The following is a 14110-nucleotide window of genomic DNA, read 5'->3' on the forward strand; positions in this document are numbered from 1 at the left end:
TGTCCTGTGCAGAGATCCCTGTGGGGGGGAAGGGGTCAGCTGTGTCCATCAGTTATTGTCAATGGTGGATCCTGCATTATCGTCCTCCAGCTTTATACCAGAGGTGTTATCTTACACTTTATTTCCTTCCTGTGTTGATAATGAGACTGCTGAGAAGTGATCTCTGGGAAAAATCTATTGTTAAGGTCAATGGTCTCAGGAAACACGAATATTTCAGGAGGCTTTGGAGGGAAATGTATTTTATGTCATAGAAAATCAGAAAAATGTTTACAATGAAAGTTACTTTACAAATAGGGAATTTTCTGAAATTTTCCTGTTACGTTGTAATCCTCACCCAGCTATCTAAGTAATACTTGTGACCATCAATATATACCTCAAATACATATAATGCAGCGTGAAGGGGCTCGGAGAAGGTGGCAGTGAAGGTATGTAAGTGTCTGATGGGATCACACAGCTCATAAAAGGACAACTGCCCGGCCTCATAATCCAGACAGATCCTGAATCTATCACTGGAGCTCTTGTCAGGTAACTGGATCTCTTTCCGGTCATGCATCACTGAAAACTGATTATCATATCTCCACAAACTCCAGGACTTGTTATTATCTCCAATTAGTGACTGACTTTCCTTCCTGTCTATACTGGGATAACACATCCCCACCCTCCACCACCCTGACCCACTGCCCTCCACATCCCAGTAATGTCGTCCTGAGGTAAATCCCCTCCTGCTCATCACCTGATTACACAGAAATCTCTCTGCTGTTTCTGGACGATTCTGCTCCTCTTCTGCCCAAGTCACAGTTTTCAGGTCGTCTGATATAAGGACATAATTACCAGCTGAGTTTACATCCAGTAATATGTCTGCAGGATCCTCCACATAGATCCCGCTCCTTATACCTGTTATTACCTCACATAATGTGTGTAATGTGTGTGAGATCACAGCCACATCCAGGTCACCTCCATCATGGAGCTGCTTATCATGTCCCCCTGTGTCCTCATCACCTCCCTCCTCCTCAAAATCACACAAGTCCCCGGTGTCTGGTTCCTGTAAGACGGTCAGTGGATCAGTCATGTTACACAGCTCCTCAATGTGCCTCATCTTCCTGGACAGCTCGTCCTTCTTTATCTCCAGTTTATGGATCACAACAGACAATGACATTGATTTTTGTTTTTCCCTCATGGAGATCTCACTCAGGACCTTCTTCTCCAGGTCGTCCACCCGTCTCCTGATGTCTGTACACAGGGCAGTGACTCTCTCGGCTTCTCCAGCAGCTTTTTCTTGAGCTTTTCTCCGGCGCTCCTCCAGACTCCGGACTCTTTCCTCAGTCTCCTCTCTCTTTGTGGTCAGTTTCTGGAGAACATTTCTCAGTTTCTTCTTCTTCTTCTCTGAGGCCTCATCCAGTGACTCCATTTTATGTTCATTATGTTTCCCAATCAAACTGCAGGACACACAGATACAAGCCGCGTCCTCAGTGCAGTAATATTCCAGGATCTTCTTATGGACAGGACATTTCCTTTTCTCCAGAGAAGTGCTGGGATCAGATAAGACGTGTTCTGGTGATTTGCTGTGAGCCCTCAGGTGTTTCTCACACAGAGAAGCCTCACAGTGTAGACAGGATCTAACAGCAGGTACAGGAGAGTCCACACAGTAAGTGCAGCAGATCCCGGTGATCTCCTCTTGTTCTTGCTGAGTAATCAAGAAACGTTCTGCGACATTATGAAGATTTATGTTCCTCATCAGCGCCGGCCGCTCCTGAAACTCATCTCTGCATTCAGGACAGGAAAAAACTCCAGACTCGTCCTGTGTATCCAGCACACGATCAATACAGACCTGGCAGAAGTTGTGTCCACATCTCAGCGTTACAGGATCCTTAAAAATAGATAAACAGATGGAGCAGAGCAGCTCGTCTCTCAGATCAGCAGACGCCATGGCTCATAGCTGAGGGAAGGAAGAAACAAAACGGAATGTGTCTGATAATACTTAGCAATGTTGTAGTTACACCTATTCACTTAAAAGGGGTAGTTCACCCCTTTTCATTATGGGCCACATCGATATGTTTTCTCTCAAATACCTTGTGTTGCCAATAGTGCCTGTGAGTGGGCGCTATTGTAGTCCACTCACCCCCCATCATGTGACCCCTGGGATCCGGTGATGTCTCGTCAACTGAGGCCGGCCGCAGTTTCTATGAGTGACTGGGCTGTGGGCGTCGTTGCACCGCTCAACAAAGCCCAGCGTAACAGTCCAGCATCTCCCTGCTCCTTCACTGCAGAGCACACAAGCAGGAGCGATGCTGGGCTGTGACGAGCGGGGAAACGCCACCCACAGCCCAGTGACTCACAGAGACTGGGGCCGGCCGCGGTAGTGTCACGTGAACAGGAAGTTGACGTGACATCACCAGATCCCCGAGGTTAAAGAACCAGGCGGTCATGCGATGGTTAACAGCGGTCCGCAATAGAGCCGCTCACAGGCCAATGGAAGGTATTTCAGATACACATTCTTTCTCAAGGTTATACCGATGTAGCAAAAAATCAAAATGGGTGAACTACTTATTTAACTCCTTAATAGGAATCTGCCACCAGTTGTTTAATATCCGTTGTGAGAGTAACGTGATGTAGGGGCAGAGAGAAAGAAGGAGCAAGAAAAGCACAATACGGTGATACCATAACACAATTGTGAATAGATAAGGGATGTATGCTCACCAGATTAAGTTGTGTATCACACAAGAACTTTAGAGTATATCAGCTGCCGATGGTCACTCAAGATGATGGAGGAGAGTTGTAGGAAATATGCGTGACTTCTATCTCCGCTGCTGGAAGGTGAGACAAACGGGTGGGGAAAGAAACAACAAAAGCACTCCTTGGTATCTTCAGTAGGGACCTTCGCAGCTGCAATAGAAACACCACCACTTACTTTAATGGGTCCTGCATTTTTTATTCAAAACGGTTTTCTCTGATGCACAGCTTCATTACCAGTTTTCTGAATGCTGAGCCCTGTATAATCCCACCCAGACCACTGATTGGCAGCATTCTGTCTATAATGTGGATAAGCAGAAAGCTTAAAATAGGAAATATGCATGACTTCTACCTGTGCAGCTGGAAGGTAAGAAACAGGTGGGAAAAGACTAAGCAAAAAGCACTCCTTGGTTTTATTCAGTAGTTCGCAGCTGCAATTGAAATAACACCACAGCTATGCAGCGCTGAGCTCCTTCAACATGGTCAGCATACATATGAGCTATAACCGGCAAAGGGAGGAGTGAGAAGCGAATATTTACAGGAGAAGGTTGCGGCTGTAGCTCAGGTTACATCTACCTGTTACATCACTGCAGAATAGACATTTACCTTAACCCTTTCAATACCTGACGGATTGAAATACGGTAAAAAGGATGCAGGAGACAAGAGGATTCCTGAGATTTATTTCCTAAGCATCTCAAGGTATTTCAACCTCTTCATCAGGAAAAAAAAACCCACAAAGGCGCAGGCATCTCAAAAAAGTCCACATTTCAAAAGGCGCCAAGGACAAGCACATGACATGTCAGATGTCACTCTCAGTTTGATTCAAAAGTAAAAATATGCAAAAAAAAAAAAAAAATAAAATAGATTTAACAAAACTTTTTACAATTATGCTGAAATGTCATGTATATAGACAATTTGGCATACATTTATATAGAAATATAAGCTTTATTTTGTGGACATAAAAGTATCTCAGATAAAATGAGTGTTTGGCTGTGATGTGTATAGAGCTTGTAATCTTGTGGGGATGTGATATATGAAGTGCTGTTAGTAAGAGGAGCTACAATGATGTTCGGATCGCATGCTGAGAACGAAGGACGGGTGGACAGTCAGCAGCAGAGCATCAAAGGAAGAGAGGTTGGTCAATTACAAAGTGGAAAAAGTGGTCCACGTCATACACACTCGCCAGCACAGGCGCACTAGAATACTTTGATCTGCCCTGAGCAGGGCAGATCAAAGTGCGCCTGCGCATGACCTCAGTGCTGGCGAGTGTGTATGACGTGGCTTCAGAAGACGGAGGAGCAAGATGGTTGAGAGAGGAGGCGCCACTCACCAGGCCGACCAGCACCGCAGCGACCAGTTAAGGTGAATATTATAAAGTGTTTTTATGTTCTCACAGCGGCCTGCGCTGTTAGAATGCTGTATATAAGAGCCCGGTGGTGGTGGCCGCAGCTTATAGGCCATAAAACTGGTGACAGGTTCCCTTTAAATTTTTGTAAAAAATTAACTGAAAATTGGGGCGTGCAATATTATTCATCCCCTTTACTTTCAGTGCAGCAAACTCACGCCAGAAGTTAATTGAGGATCTCTGATTGATCCAATGTTGTCCTAAATGACTGATGATGATAAATATAATCCACCTCTGTGTAATCTAGTCCCCGTATAAATGCACCTGCTCTGTGATAGTCTCATGTTCTGTTTAAGGCGCAGATAGCATCATGAAGACCAAAGAACACAACAGGCAGGTCCGTGATACTGTTGTGGAGAAGTTTAAAGCCGGATTTGGTTGCAAAAAGATTTCCAAAACTTTAAACATCCCAAGAAGCACTGTGCAAGCGATCATATTGAAATGGAAGGAGTATCATACCACTGCAACTCTACCAAGACTCTGCTTTACCTCAAAAATTCCATGTCAAACCAGAAGACTGATCAGAGATGCAGCAAAGAGGCCCAGGATCACTCTGGATGAACTGCAGAGATCTACAGCTGAGGTGGGAGAGTCTGTCCATAGGACAACAATCAGCCGTACACTGCACAAATCTGGCCTCTATGGAAGAGTGGCAAGAAGAAAGCCATTTCTCAAAAGATATCCATAAAAAGTGTCATTTAAAGTTTGCCACAAGCCACCTGGAGACACCAAACATGTGGAAGAAGGTGCTCCGGTCAGATGAAACCAAAATTGAACTTTTTGGACACAATACCAAACAATATGCTTGTCATAAAAGCAACACAGCTCATCACACCATCCCCACTGTCAAACATGGTGGTGGCAGCATCATGGTTTGGGTCTGCTTTGCTTCAGCAGGGACAGAGAAGATGGTTAAAATTGATGGGAAGATGGATGGAGACAAATACAGGACCATATTTAAAGCAAACCTGTTTGAGTCTGCAAAAGACCCGAGACTGGGACGGAGATTTGTCTTCCAACAAGACAATGATCCCAAACAAAGCAAAATCTACTATGGAATGGTTCACAAATAAACGTATCCAGGTGTTAGAATGGCCAAGTCACAGTCCAGACCTGAATCCAATCGAGAATCTGTGGCAAGAGCTGAAAACTGCTGTTCACAAACGCTCTCCATCCAACCTCACTCAGCTCCAGCTGTTTACAAAGGAAGAATGGGCGAGAATTTCAGTCTCTCGATGTGCAAAACTGATAGACACATACCCCAAGCGACTTGTGCTGTAATCGCAAAAAAGGTGGCGCTACAAAGTATTAACTTAAAGGGGACGAATAATATTGCACGCCCCAATTTTCAGTTTTTTATTTTTTACAAAGTTTAAAATAAGCAATAAATATTCAACTTCACAATTGTGACCCACTTGTTGTTGATTCTTCACCATAAAATTTTTACCAATTCTGTTTGAAGCCTGAAATGTGGGAAAAGGTTGAAAAATTCAAGGGGTGCGAATACTTTTGCAAGGCACTGTACCTCATGTAATAGCTCAAACTGCTTTTTTTTACTCAGGTGGCACCAATATTCGCTTCATAGATGGTCATTGCTACACACAATTAAGCTTCAGAAAGGTCTAGTGCACATTCAGCTCAGCGTTCACCGTGCACACAGAGCTGCTCGTGGTTCTGGGTGCATATTGCACCCGACAGGTTCACTTTAAACAAATGTGAACATCTCAAGCACTACATCGCTCAAGATGAAGATTGTGAGACTCTTCTGTGTCGCCCAGGGCAATATCCCGGGCCGTATATTTACGGGGATACGGTGTCACGGGAGAATACTGGCCGTTGCCCCGTTCCGTGACCCTGGGGACGCTTTTTAATGGGGAGTATTTACAGGGGAGATTAAAGTCTTTGGTGTGACACCACCTGCGGATTGCAGTTAGGATGGTGGAACCACCGCTGCTGGGTTGGTTATCCCTAGGGCTGGTGGTAATGGCAGCTGTGGTGGTAGGCCCTCTACAGGTAGGGCCGGGCCCTGGGGAATAGATACTGGAGACTTTTGCCAAAGAAGGGAAGCCACACTGTGGGGTGTAAGTTAACAGTTTTACTCACTCTGGACCCTTGGACGGCTGGTTCAGGTCCCTGTAGTTCGTTTGACGACTCAGTTGCTCTGTCCCCTGCAACCTCAGTGTGGTTGGGTCCCCGTAGCATGAAGTCTGTTGGAGTCCTGACTGTCTTTCGGCAGTCTCCTCGTACGTATGGTGGGCAATGCATTGTGGACCCTGTAGGGTTGGTCCGTGGTCCCGAACCTTGATCCGCTCGTTACTGCTGATACCCCCGGATCTGTGGGTCAGTGAAGGTCCCCTCACTGTGCAGGTATTTGCCAGGCCGCGTGAAGCTGGCGCCTGACCTAAGGCCCTGTGCCCCGTCGGTGCTCTGGTTCCAGTGGTACTTGGGTGTACCTACCCTGGCATCTACTCTCCTGTACCCTCGGGTCACCATTGCACGACCCAGCTTGAGGTCACTTCCATTCACTTTCACTCTCCTGACTTGACTGACTGTCCCCTCCCACCAGGCTGTCTAGTCCCCTGGACTGGCTCCGCCCTCTGTGGTGTCTGACTAGCCAATTACCCCTGGTGTGGAGTGGAAACTGGGAGTGTGTGTGTGTGTGTATGTATTACTGGCACTGGTGTTCCAGGTCCCTAGGGAAAGGCCCTGCAGTCTAATGAGGATGCAGTACCTAGCAGTGCCCTGAGTAGTTCAGAAGAGCTACATTTCCTGCACGGGACGAAAAAAAAAAAAAGAAAGATTGAAATCTGAATTCCCAAATGTTGAAATTGCACTCAGATAGTTCATGTGCTTGACGGAGACCAACTCTACTGGAGAGCTTACTTTTTCAAAACTGAAACTTCTAAAAAAAATTGCTTCGTAATCACCGTTTCCACTGGCTTCCCTCATGTGCATGGAGAGTGACATCCTGAAGACCATTGAATTCAATCCAATAAGAAAGAAATTCTCTGAAAACAAAATCCATACCTCCATAGTGTACCATATAATGTGTGTGACTTACTGAGGATTATTGTGTTTTTCGAGCCTTGTGTATTGTTCAGATGTTTATCATGTTGATCACTTGATTGTTTTCAATGTGTTCACACCAGTTTTGTTGACGTGCCAATAAAATAAATATATGTTTAATATTATCGCCATTTACCTTATATTCTTGTAAGTGGTTGTCGTAGAGGCCCCAGCACACTGGTTTGCCCAGGGGCCCAAAATGCTGTTAAAGGAACCTGTCACATGGTTTTTTGCTTTATAAGCTGCGGCCACCACCACTGGGATCTTATATACAGGATTCTAACATGCTACAGTTAGGTCCAGAAATATTTGGACAGTGACACAATTTTCGCGAGTTGGGCTCTGCATGCCTCCACATTGGATTTGAAATGAAACCTCTACAACAGAATTCAAGTGCAGATTGTAACGTTTAATTTGAAGGTTTGAACAAAAATATCTGATAGAAATTGTAGGAATTGTACACATTTCTTTACAAACACTCCACATTTTAGGAGGTCAAAAGTAATTGGACAAATAAACCAAACCCAAATAAAATATTTTTATTTTCAATATTTTGTTGCGAATCCTTTGGAGGCAATCACTGCCTTAAGTCTGGAACCCATGGACATCACCAAACGCTGGGTTTCCTCCTTCTTAATGCTTTGCCAGGCCTTTACAGCCGCAGCCTTCAGGTCTTGCTTGTTTGTGGGTCTTTCCGTCTTAAGTCTGGATTTGAGCAAGTGAAATGCATGCTCAATTGGGTTAAGATCTGGTGATTGACTTGGCCATTGCAGAATGTTCCACTTTTTTGCACTCATGAACTCCTGGGTAGCTTTGGCTGTATGCTTGGGGTCATTGTCCATCTGCACTATGAAGCGCCGTTCGATCAACTTTGCGGCATTTGGCTGAATCTGGGCTGAAAGTATATCCCAGTACACTTCAGAATTCATCCAGCTACTCTTGTCTGCTGTTATGTCATCAATAAACACAAGTGACCCAGTGCCATTGAAAGCCATGCATGCCCATGCCATCACGTTGCCTCCACCATGTTTTACAGAGGATGTGGTGTGACTTGGATCATGTGCCGTTCCCTTTCTTCTCCAAACTTTTTTCTTCCCATCATTCTGGTACAGGTTGATCTTTGTCTCATCTGTCCATAGAATACTTTTCCAGAACTGAGCTGGCTTCATGAGGTGTTTTTCAGCAAATTTAACTCTGGCCTGTCTATTTTTGGAATTGATGAATGGTTTGCATCTAGATGTGAACCCTTTGTATTTACTTTCATGGAGTCTTCTCTTTACTGTTGACTTAGAGACAGATACACCTACTTCACTGAGAGTGTTCTGGACTTCAGTTGATGTTGTGAACGGGTTCTTCTTCGCCAAAGAAAGTATGCGGCGATCATCCACCACTGTTGTCATCCGTGGACACCCAGGCCTTTTTGAGTTCCCAAGCTCACCAGTCAATTCCTTTTTTCTCAGAATGCACCCGACTGTTGATTTTGCTACTCCAAGCATGTCTGCTATCTCTCTGATGGATTTTTTCTTTATTTTCAGCCTCAGGATGTTCTGCTTCACCTCAATTGAGAGTTCCTTAGACCGCATGTTGTCTGGTCACAGCAACAGCTTCCAAATGCAAAACCACACACCTGTAATCAACCCCAGACCTTTTAACTACTTCATTGATTACAGGTTAACGAGGGAGACGCCTTCAGAGTTAATTTCAGCCCTTAGATTCTCTTGTCCAATTACTTTTGGTCCCTTGAAAAAGTAACTGTATATATATAAGAGCCCAGACCACTGTGTAGAACATAAAAAACACTTTATAATACTCACCTAAACCGGTCGTTATGGTGGATGTGGATGAAATGGGCATCTTTGTCCTCCGGTGCCGGCGCCTCCTCTTTCGGCCATCTTCATCCTCCTTCTGAAGCCTGTGTGCATGACGCGTCTACTTCATACAGACTCGCCGGTCCCGCGCATGCGCACTACAATACTTTATCTGTCCTGCTCAGGCCCTGAATGCCGGCGAGACTGTATGACGTCGGACACGTCATGCACTGCGGCTTCAGAAGATGGAGGACAAAGATGGCTGAAAGAGGAGGCGTCGGCACTGGAGGACGAAGACACCCATTTGACGTATAAGTACAGGGTAGAGCTGGGCTCAACTGCGGGTATGGGGGAGGTGCTTAAGGGAAAAGAGCGTTACACTTTTTGCATTACCCTGTTGTTATTGATTGTGTGCTTGGGATTTGTTAAACCCATTTGACGTATATCCACCGCTGCGACCAGTTTAGGCGAGTATTATAAAGTGATTTTTATGTCCTACACAGCGGCGTGGGCTCTTATATACAGCATATTAGAATATTGTATATAAGAGCCCACTGGTAGTGGCCGCAGTTTATAGGCTAAAAAACTGGTGACAGGTTCCCTTTAAGATGACCCTGGTCTGGAGACTTGTGGCCAGTCTGTACATCCCAACCCATTCTCAGATTGTAAGACATGGATGAATGAGGCCGGCTTCACAGAGGTCACCTCACACCTCAGCCATTTCTCTCAACTGTGTTATCTAAGGGGTTTAAATTCCGGTTGCTTCGCTATCTCCATTCCCGGCCTTTGCAGCAGAGTATCTGCTCTATTTTATAGAGGACACCAACTGCTTAGGTGAAAGCACAACATCTCTGGAGAACGTGTAGGGTGGCACGAGGTGGTAGGGGCAGATGAGGGACTGACTCCAGACGCCCCCGAACACTACATGAAAACCATGGCCCTGGCTGAGTGCGTGGACTTGTGTGGTGCAGGTCATGCCTCTTAGCAGACCGCATGTCACCATTGCCTTTGGCAGGCCAGGACCAGACAGCAGTGTAGACCGACACCGAGATCACCAGTCCTTATTAAACAAGTCTTTTACTGAACAGTTTCCACAGTTCTTTCGGCATTACATCACATGTGAGCAGGGGCTGGCTGGCAAATTTTGGCCGGGGGGGGTCAAGCACACAGCAGCAGCCCATGAGCAGCGGCCAATCCTTATTGTATTTACCTCCGGCTGCTTCATGTAGGGAGTAGAGGTAACAAGTTTTTTGAAAAGATAAAAGCCGAAGTAATGATGATATAGTTGTGGTCAAATGCCGACTAAATTCTCATCCACGTCTATCAGTGTCCTACTGAGAGAAGTGTCTGGGACTCTACTTAGCACGTGACCATAACTGTGCAAAATGCATACATCCACTCTCTGGGTCGCACTGTGCTCTGCTGCTCTTCTCAGTGACGTCACCGCTCTGCACTCTTCTGGTTGCACTGAGATCTGCTCCTCTTCTCAGTGACGTCACCGCTCTGCACTCTTCTGGTTGCACTGAGATCTGCTCCTCTTCTCAGTGATGTCACCGCTCTGCACTCTCCTGGTTGCACTGAGATCTGCTGCTCTTCTCAGTGACGTCACCGCTCTGCAGACTCTCTGGGTCACGCTGCGCTCTGCGTGACCTAGAAGAGGCTTTTACAAAGTTAAAATACAGTTGTAAAGTTGTAAAGTTACATACAGTATAGAGGACAATACGTGACTGGTATATGATGTATCAGAGACATATTATCCTGCACTGTATATACATCTGATGTCTGTGCACATAGTATATTACATACAGTATAGAGGACAATACAGACATCATTATACCATTCACATTTTACCCTGTATATAACATCAGCTGTTACATACAGTATACAGGATAATATGTGACTGGTGTAAGTACAGAATATCAGATATTATACCAGTTACATATTATCCTGTATATTACATCCGGTATACGGGAGAATATGTGACCGGTGTATGATATACTGTGAGTACAGACAGTTATTGTAAGAGGCACATGTGAATGGCGCTTCAGAGCGTATGATCAACTACAGCTCCACATACATGGCGCTATTCAGAATATACAAAATAATAAACCAATAATGACCCTGAGAAGTGCGAAGTACAATGTCTCCTCTCTGATAACAGGACAGGAGAAAGGGTACTGTGCAGTGTATATACAGTGTGTCCACCCATATCCTGTCCACTGCCATTAACCTGAGAACGGCGGCAGCTATAGGCATAGAAGTGGTGTCTAGGTATAGTAAAGTAGCCATGCGCTACGCAATGTAACCACCTATAGCGCCACCTGGTGGAAAACAATGGAGTTAGCATTTTTATCTCGAAAACGGAACAAGATAGAGAAAAAAAGTAAATTACAAAAACGTACATTTTCTATTCAATACGAATCGACACCTTGCATACAGAAATGCTATGATTAGAACGTGTAAAACTCACAAGGCTGCCGACGTGAAGCGATACCTCATGGAGACCTTCCTACAAGTCATTGGGTATGGTGGCTGTGTGGAGTGGCCTCCACGCTCACCTGACCTGACCCCATTGGACTTCTTTCTGTGAGGTCACATCAAACAGCAGGTGTATGCGACCCCTCCACCAACATTGCAGGACCTACGACGACGTAACACAGATGCTTGTGCAAACATGTTACCTACCATATTGCACAACGTGCAGCAAGATACAGTATGCTGTGCAGAGTCCAGATGTGCATTGCAGCTGACGGGGTCCACTTTGAGCATCAGTTAAATGAGCGCCATATGCATGACCAGCATTCAATGTTTTGGGGGGGTCATGGGTTTCATATCATAGCATTTCTGTATATAAGGTGTCGATTCGTATACAATTGATGATGCCTGCAACTTTGTAATTCACTTTTTTTCTCTATCTCGTTCCGTTTTCGAAATAAAAATGCTAACTCCATTGTTTTCCACCAGGTGGCGCTATAAGTGGTTTCATTGCATAGCGCATGGCTACTTTACTATACCTAGACACCACTTATATGCCTATAGCTGCCGCTGTTCTCAAGTTAATGGAGGTGGACAGGATATGGGTGGACACTCTGTATATACATACGCACACACAGCCAGGCCTCATATAATATATATATATATATATATATATATATATATATATATTCTATATATAAATATACACACACAGCCAAGCCTCATATGTGTGCACAAGAGCGCGCGCGCACACGCACACAGCCAAGCCTCATATGTGTGCACAAGCGCGCGCGCACACACACACAGCCAAGCCTCATATGTGTGCACAAGCGCGCGCACACACACAGCCAAGCCTCATATGTGTGCACAAGCGCGCACACACACACAGCCAAGCCTCATATGTGTGCACAAGCGCGCGCGCGACACACACAGCCAAGCCTCATATGTGTGCACAAGCTCGCGCGCGCGCACACACACAGCAAAGCCTCATATGTGTGCACAAGCGCGCGCACACACACACAGCCAAGCCTCATATGTGTGCACAAGCGCACGCACACACACACAGCCAAGCCTCATATGTGTGCACAAGCGCGCGCACACACACACAGCCAAGCCTCATATGTGTGCAAAAGCGCGCACACACACACACAGCCAAGCCTCATATGTGTGCACAAGCGCGCACACACACAGCAACGCCTCATGTGTGCACAAGCTTGCGCACACACACAGCCAAGCCTCATGTGTGCACAAGCACGCACACAGCCAAGCCTCATGTGTGCACAAGCGCGCACACAGCCAAGCCTCATGTGTGCACAAGCGCGCACACACACACACACAGCCAAGCCTCATATGTGTGCACAAGTGTGCACACACACACACACAGCCAAGCCTCATATGTGTGCACAAGCGCGCGCGCACACACACACACACACAGCCAAGCCTCATATGTGTGCACAAGCGCGCACACACACACACACAGCCAAGCCTCATATGTGTGCACAAGCGCGCGCACACACACACAGCCAAGCCTCATATGTGTGCACAAGCGCGCGCACACACAGCCAAGCCTCATATGTGTGCACAAGCGTGCGCACACACACAGCCAAGCCTCATATGTGTGCACAAGCGCGCGCACACACACAGCCAAGCCTCATATGTGTGCACAAGCGCGCGCACACACAGCCAAGCCTCATATGTGTGCACAAGCGCGCGCACACACAGCCAAGCCTCATATGTGTGCACAAGCGCGCGCGCACACACACAGCCAAGCCTCATATGTGTGCACAGGCGCGCGCGCACACACAGCCAAGCCTCATATGTGTGCACAAGCGCACACACAGCCACGCCTCATATGTGCGCACACACGCACGCGCACACACACACACAGGCCTTATATGCGTGTGTGTGCGCACACACACAAACACAGGCCTCATATGCGCGCGCGCACACAGGCCATTTTTTATATATATATATATATATATATATATATACTGTACATACATACACACACACAGGCCTCATATATTCGCGCGTGCGTACACACACAGCCAGGTCACATACACAAGTAATACAACAAGGCACAAATACACAGACCCAGGTATGAATACTTACCCTCCAACACGTGTCTGCACAAGCAATGGCGCCGGCCGCAGAGAGAGGAGAACAGGAAGTCAGCTCTTCGCAGTGAAGTTCCGGCAGATCAGCCCTGCATGACCCTGGCCCCGCCCCCAGGTCTGCTCCGGGAGTGGCAGAGTGCGGCTTCCGTAGAGCAGTGAGTGCAGCTGCCGCCTCCTGTGTCTGCAGACAGGAGCTTCAGGGCCAGAGCAGCCGCTCACACCAATGGCATAGATGGCCGATACTACAGCTCATACACCGGCCGCAGGGCCGCTCCCCTGCAGCAATGGCCGCTTCCCCCTGCAGCAATGGCCGCTTCCCCCCTGCAGCAATGGCCGCTTCCCCCCCGCAGCAGTGGCCGCTTCCCCCTGCATGTGGATAGTGGCACGTGGCTGGAGCACAGGTTCATGGGGACAGTGCAGCCTCGGTTGTTCCCGGTCTCTGTGAGCTCCGGCATATCCCTGCTCCACACAATGGCCCCGGCTCTGACAGTCCCTCTCCACTCAGGAGC

General features: G+C 46.8%; 1 protein-coding gene across 1 annotated transcript; it reads right to left on the reverse strand.

The window, feature by feature from the left end:
- Window positions 1–7: 7 nt before the first annotated feature.
- LOC142260481 (E3 ubiquitin/ISG15 ligase TRIM25-like) lies at window positions 8–13886 on the reverse strand. Its single transcript, XM_075331953.1, has 3 exons — window positions 13597–13886; window positions 2698–2883; window positions 8–1936 (listed from the first exon to the last, which is right to left on the reverse strand). Exon 3 carries the CDS (start codon window positions 1925–1927, stop codon window positions 317–319), a length of 1611 nt encoding a protein of 536 aa, XP_075188068.1. The 5' UTR covers window positions 1928–1936; window positions 2698–2883; window positions 13597–13886; the 3' UTR covers window positions 8–316.
- Between the last annotated feature and the right edge of the window lie 224 nt (window positions 13887–14110).

Source organism: Anomaloglossus baeobatrachus, unplaced genomic scaffold (genome assembly GCF_048569485.1).
Source record: "Anomaloglossus baeobatrachus isolate aAnoBae1 unplaced genomic scaffold, aAnoBae1.hap1 Scaffold_111, whole genome shotgun sequence".
Lineage (NCBI taxonomy): Eukaryota > Metazoa > Chordata > Amphibia > Anura > Aromobatidae > Anomaloglossus > Anomaloglossus baeobatrachus.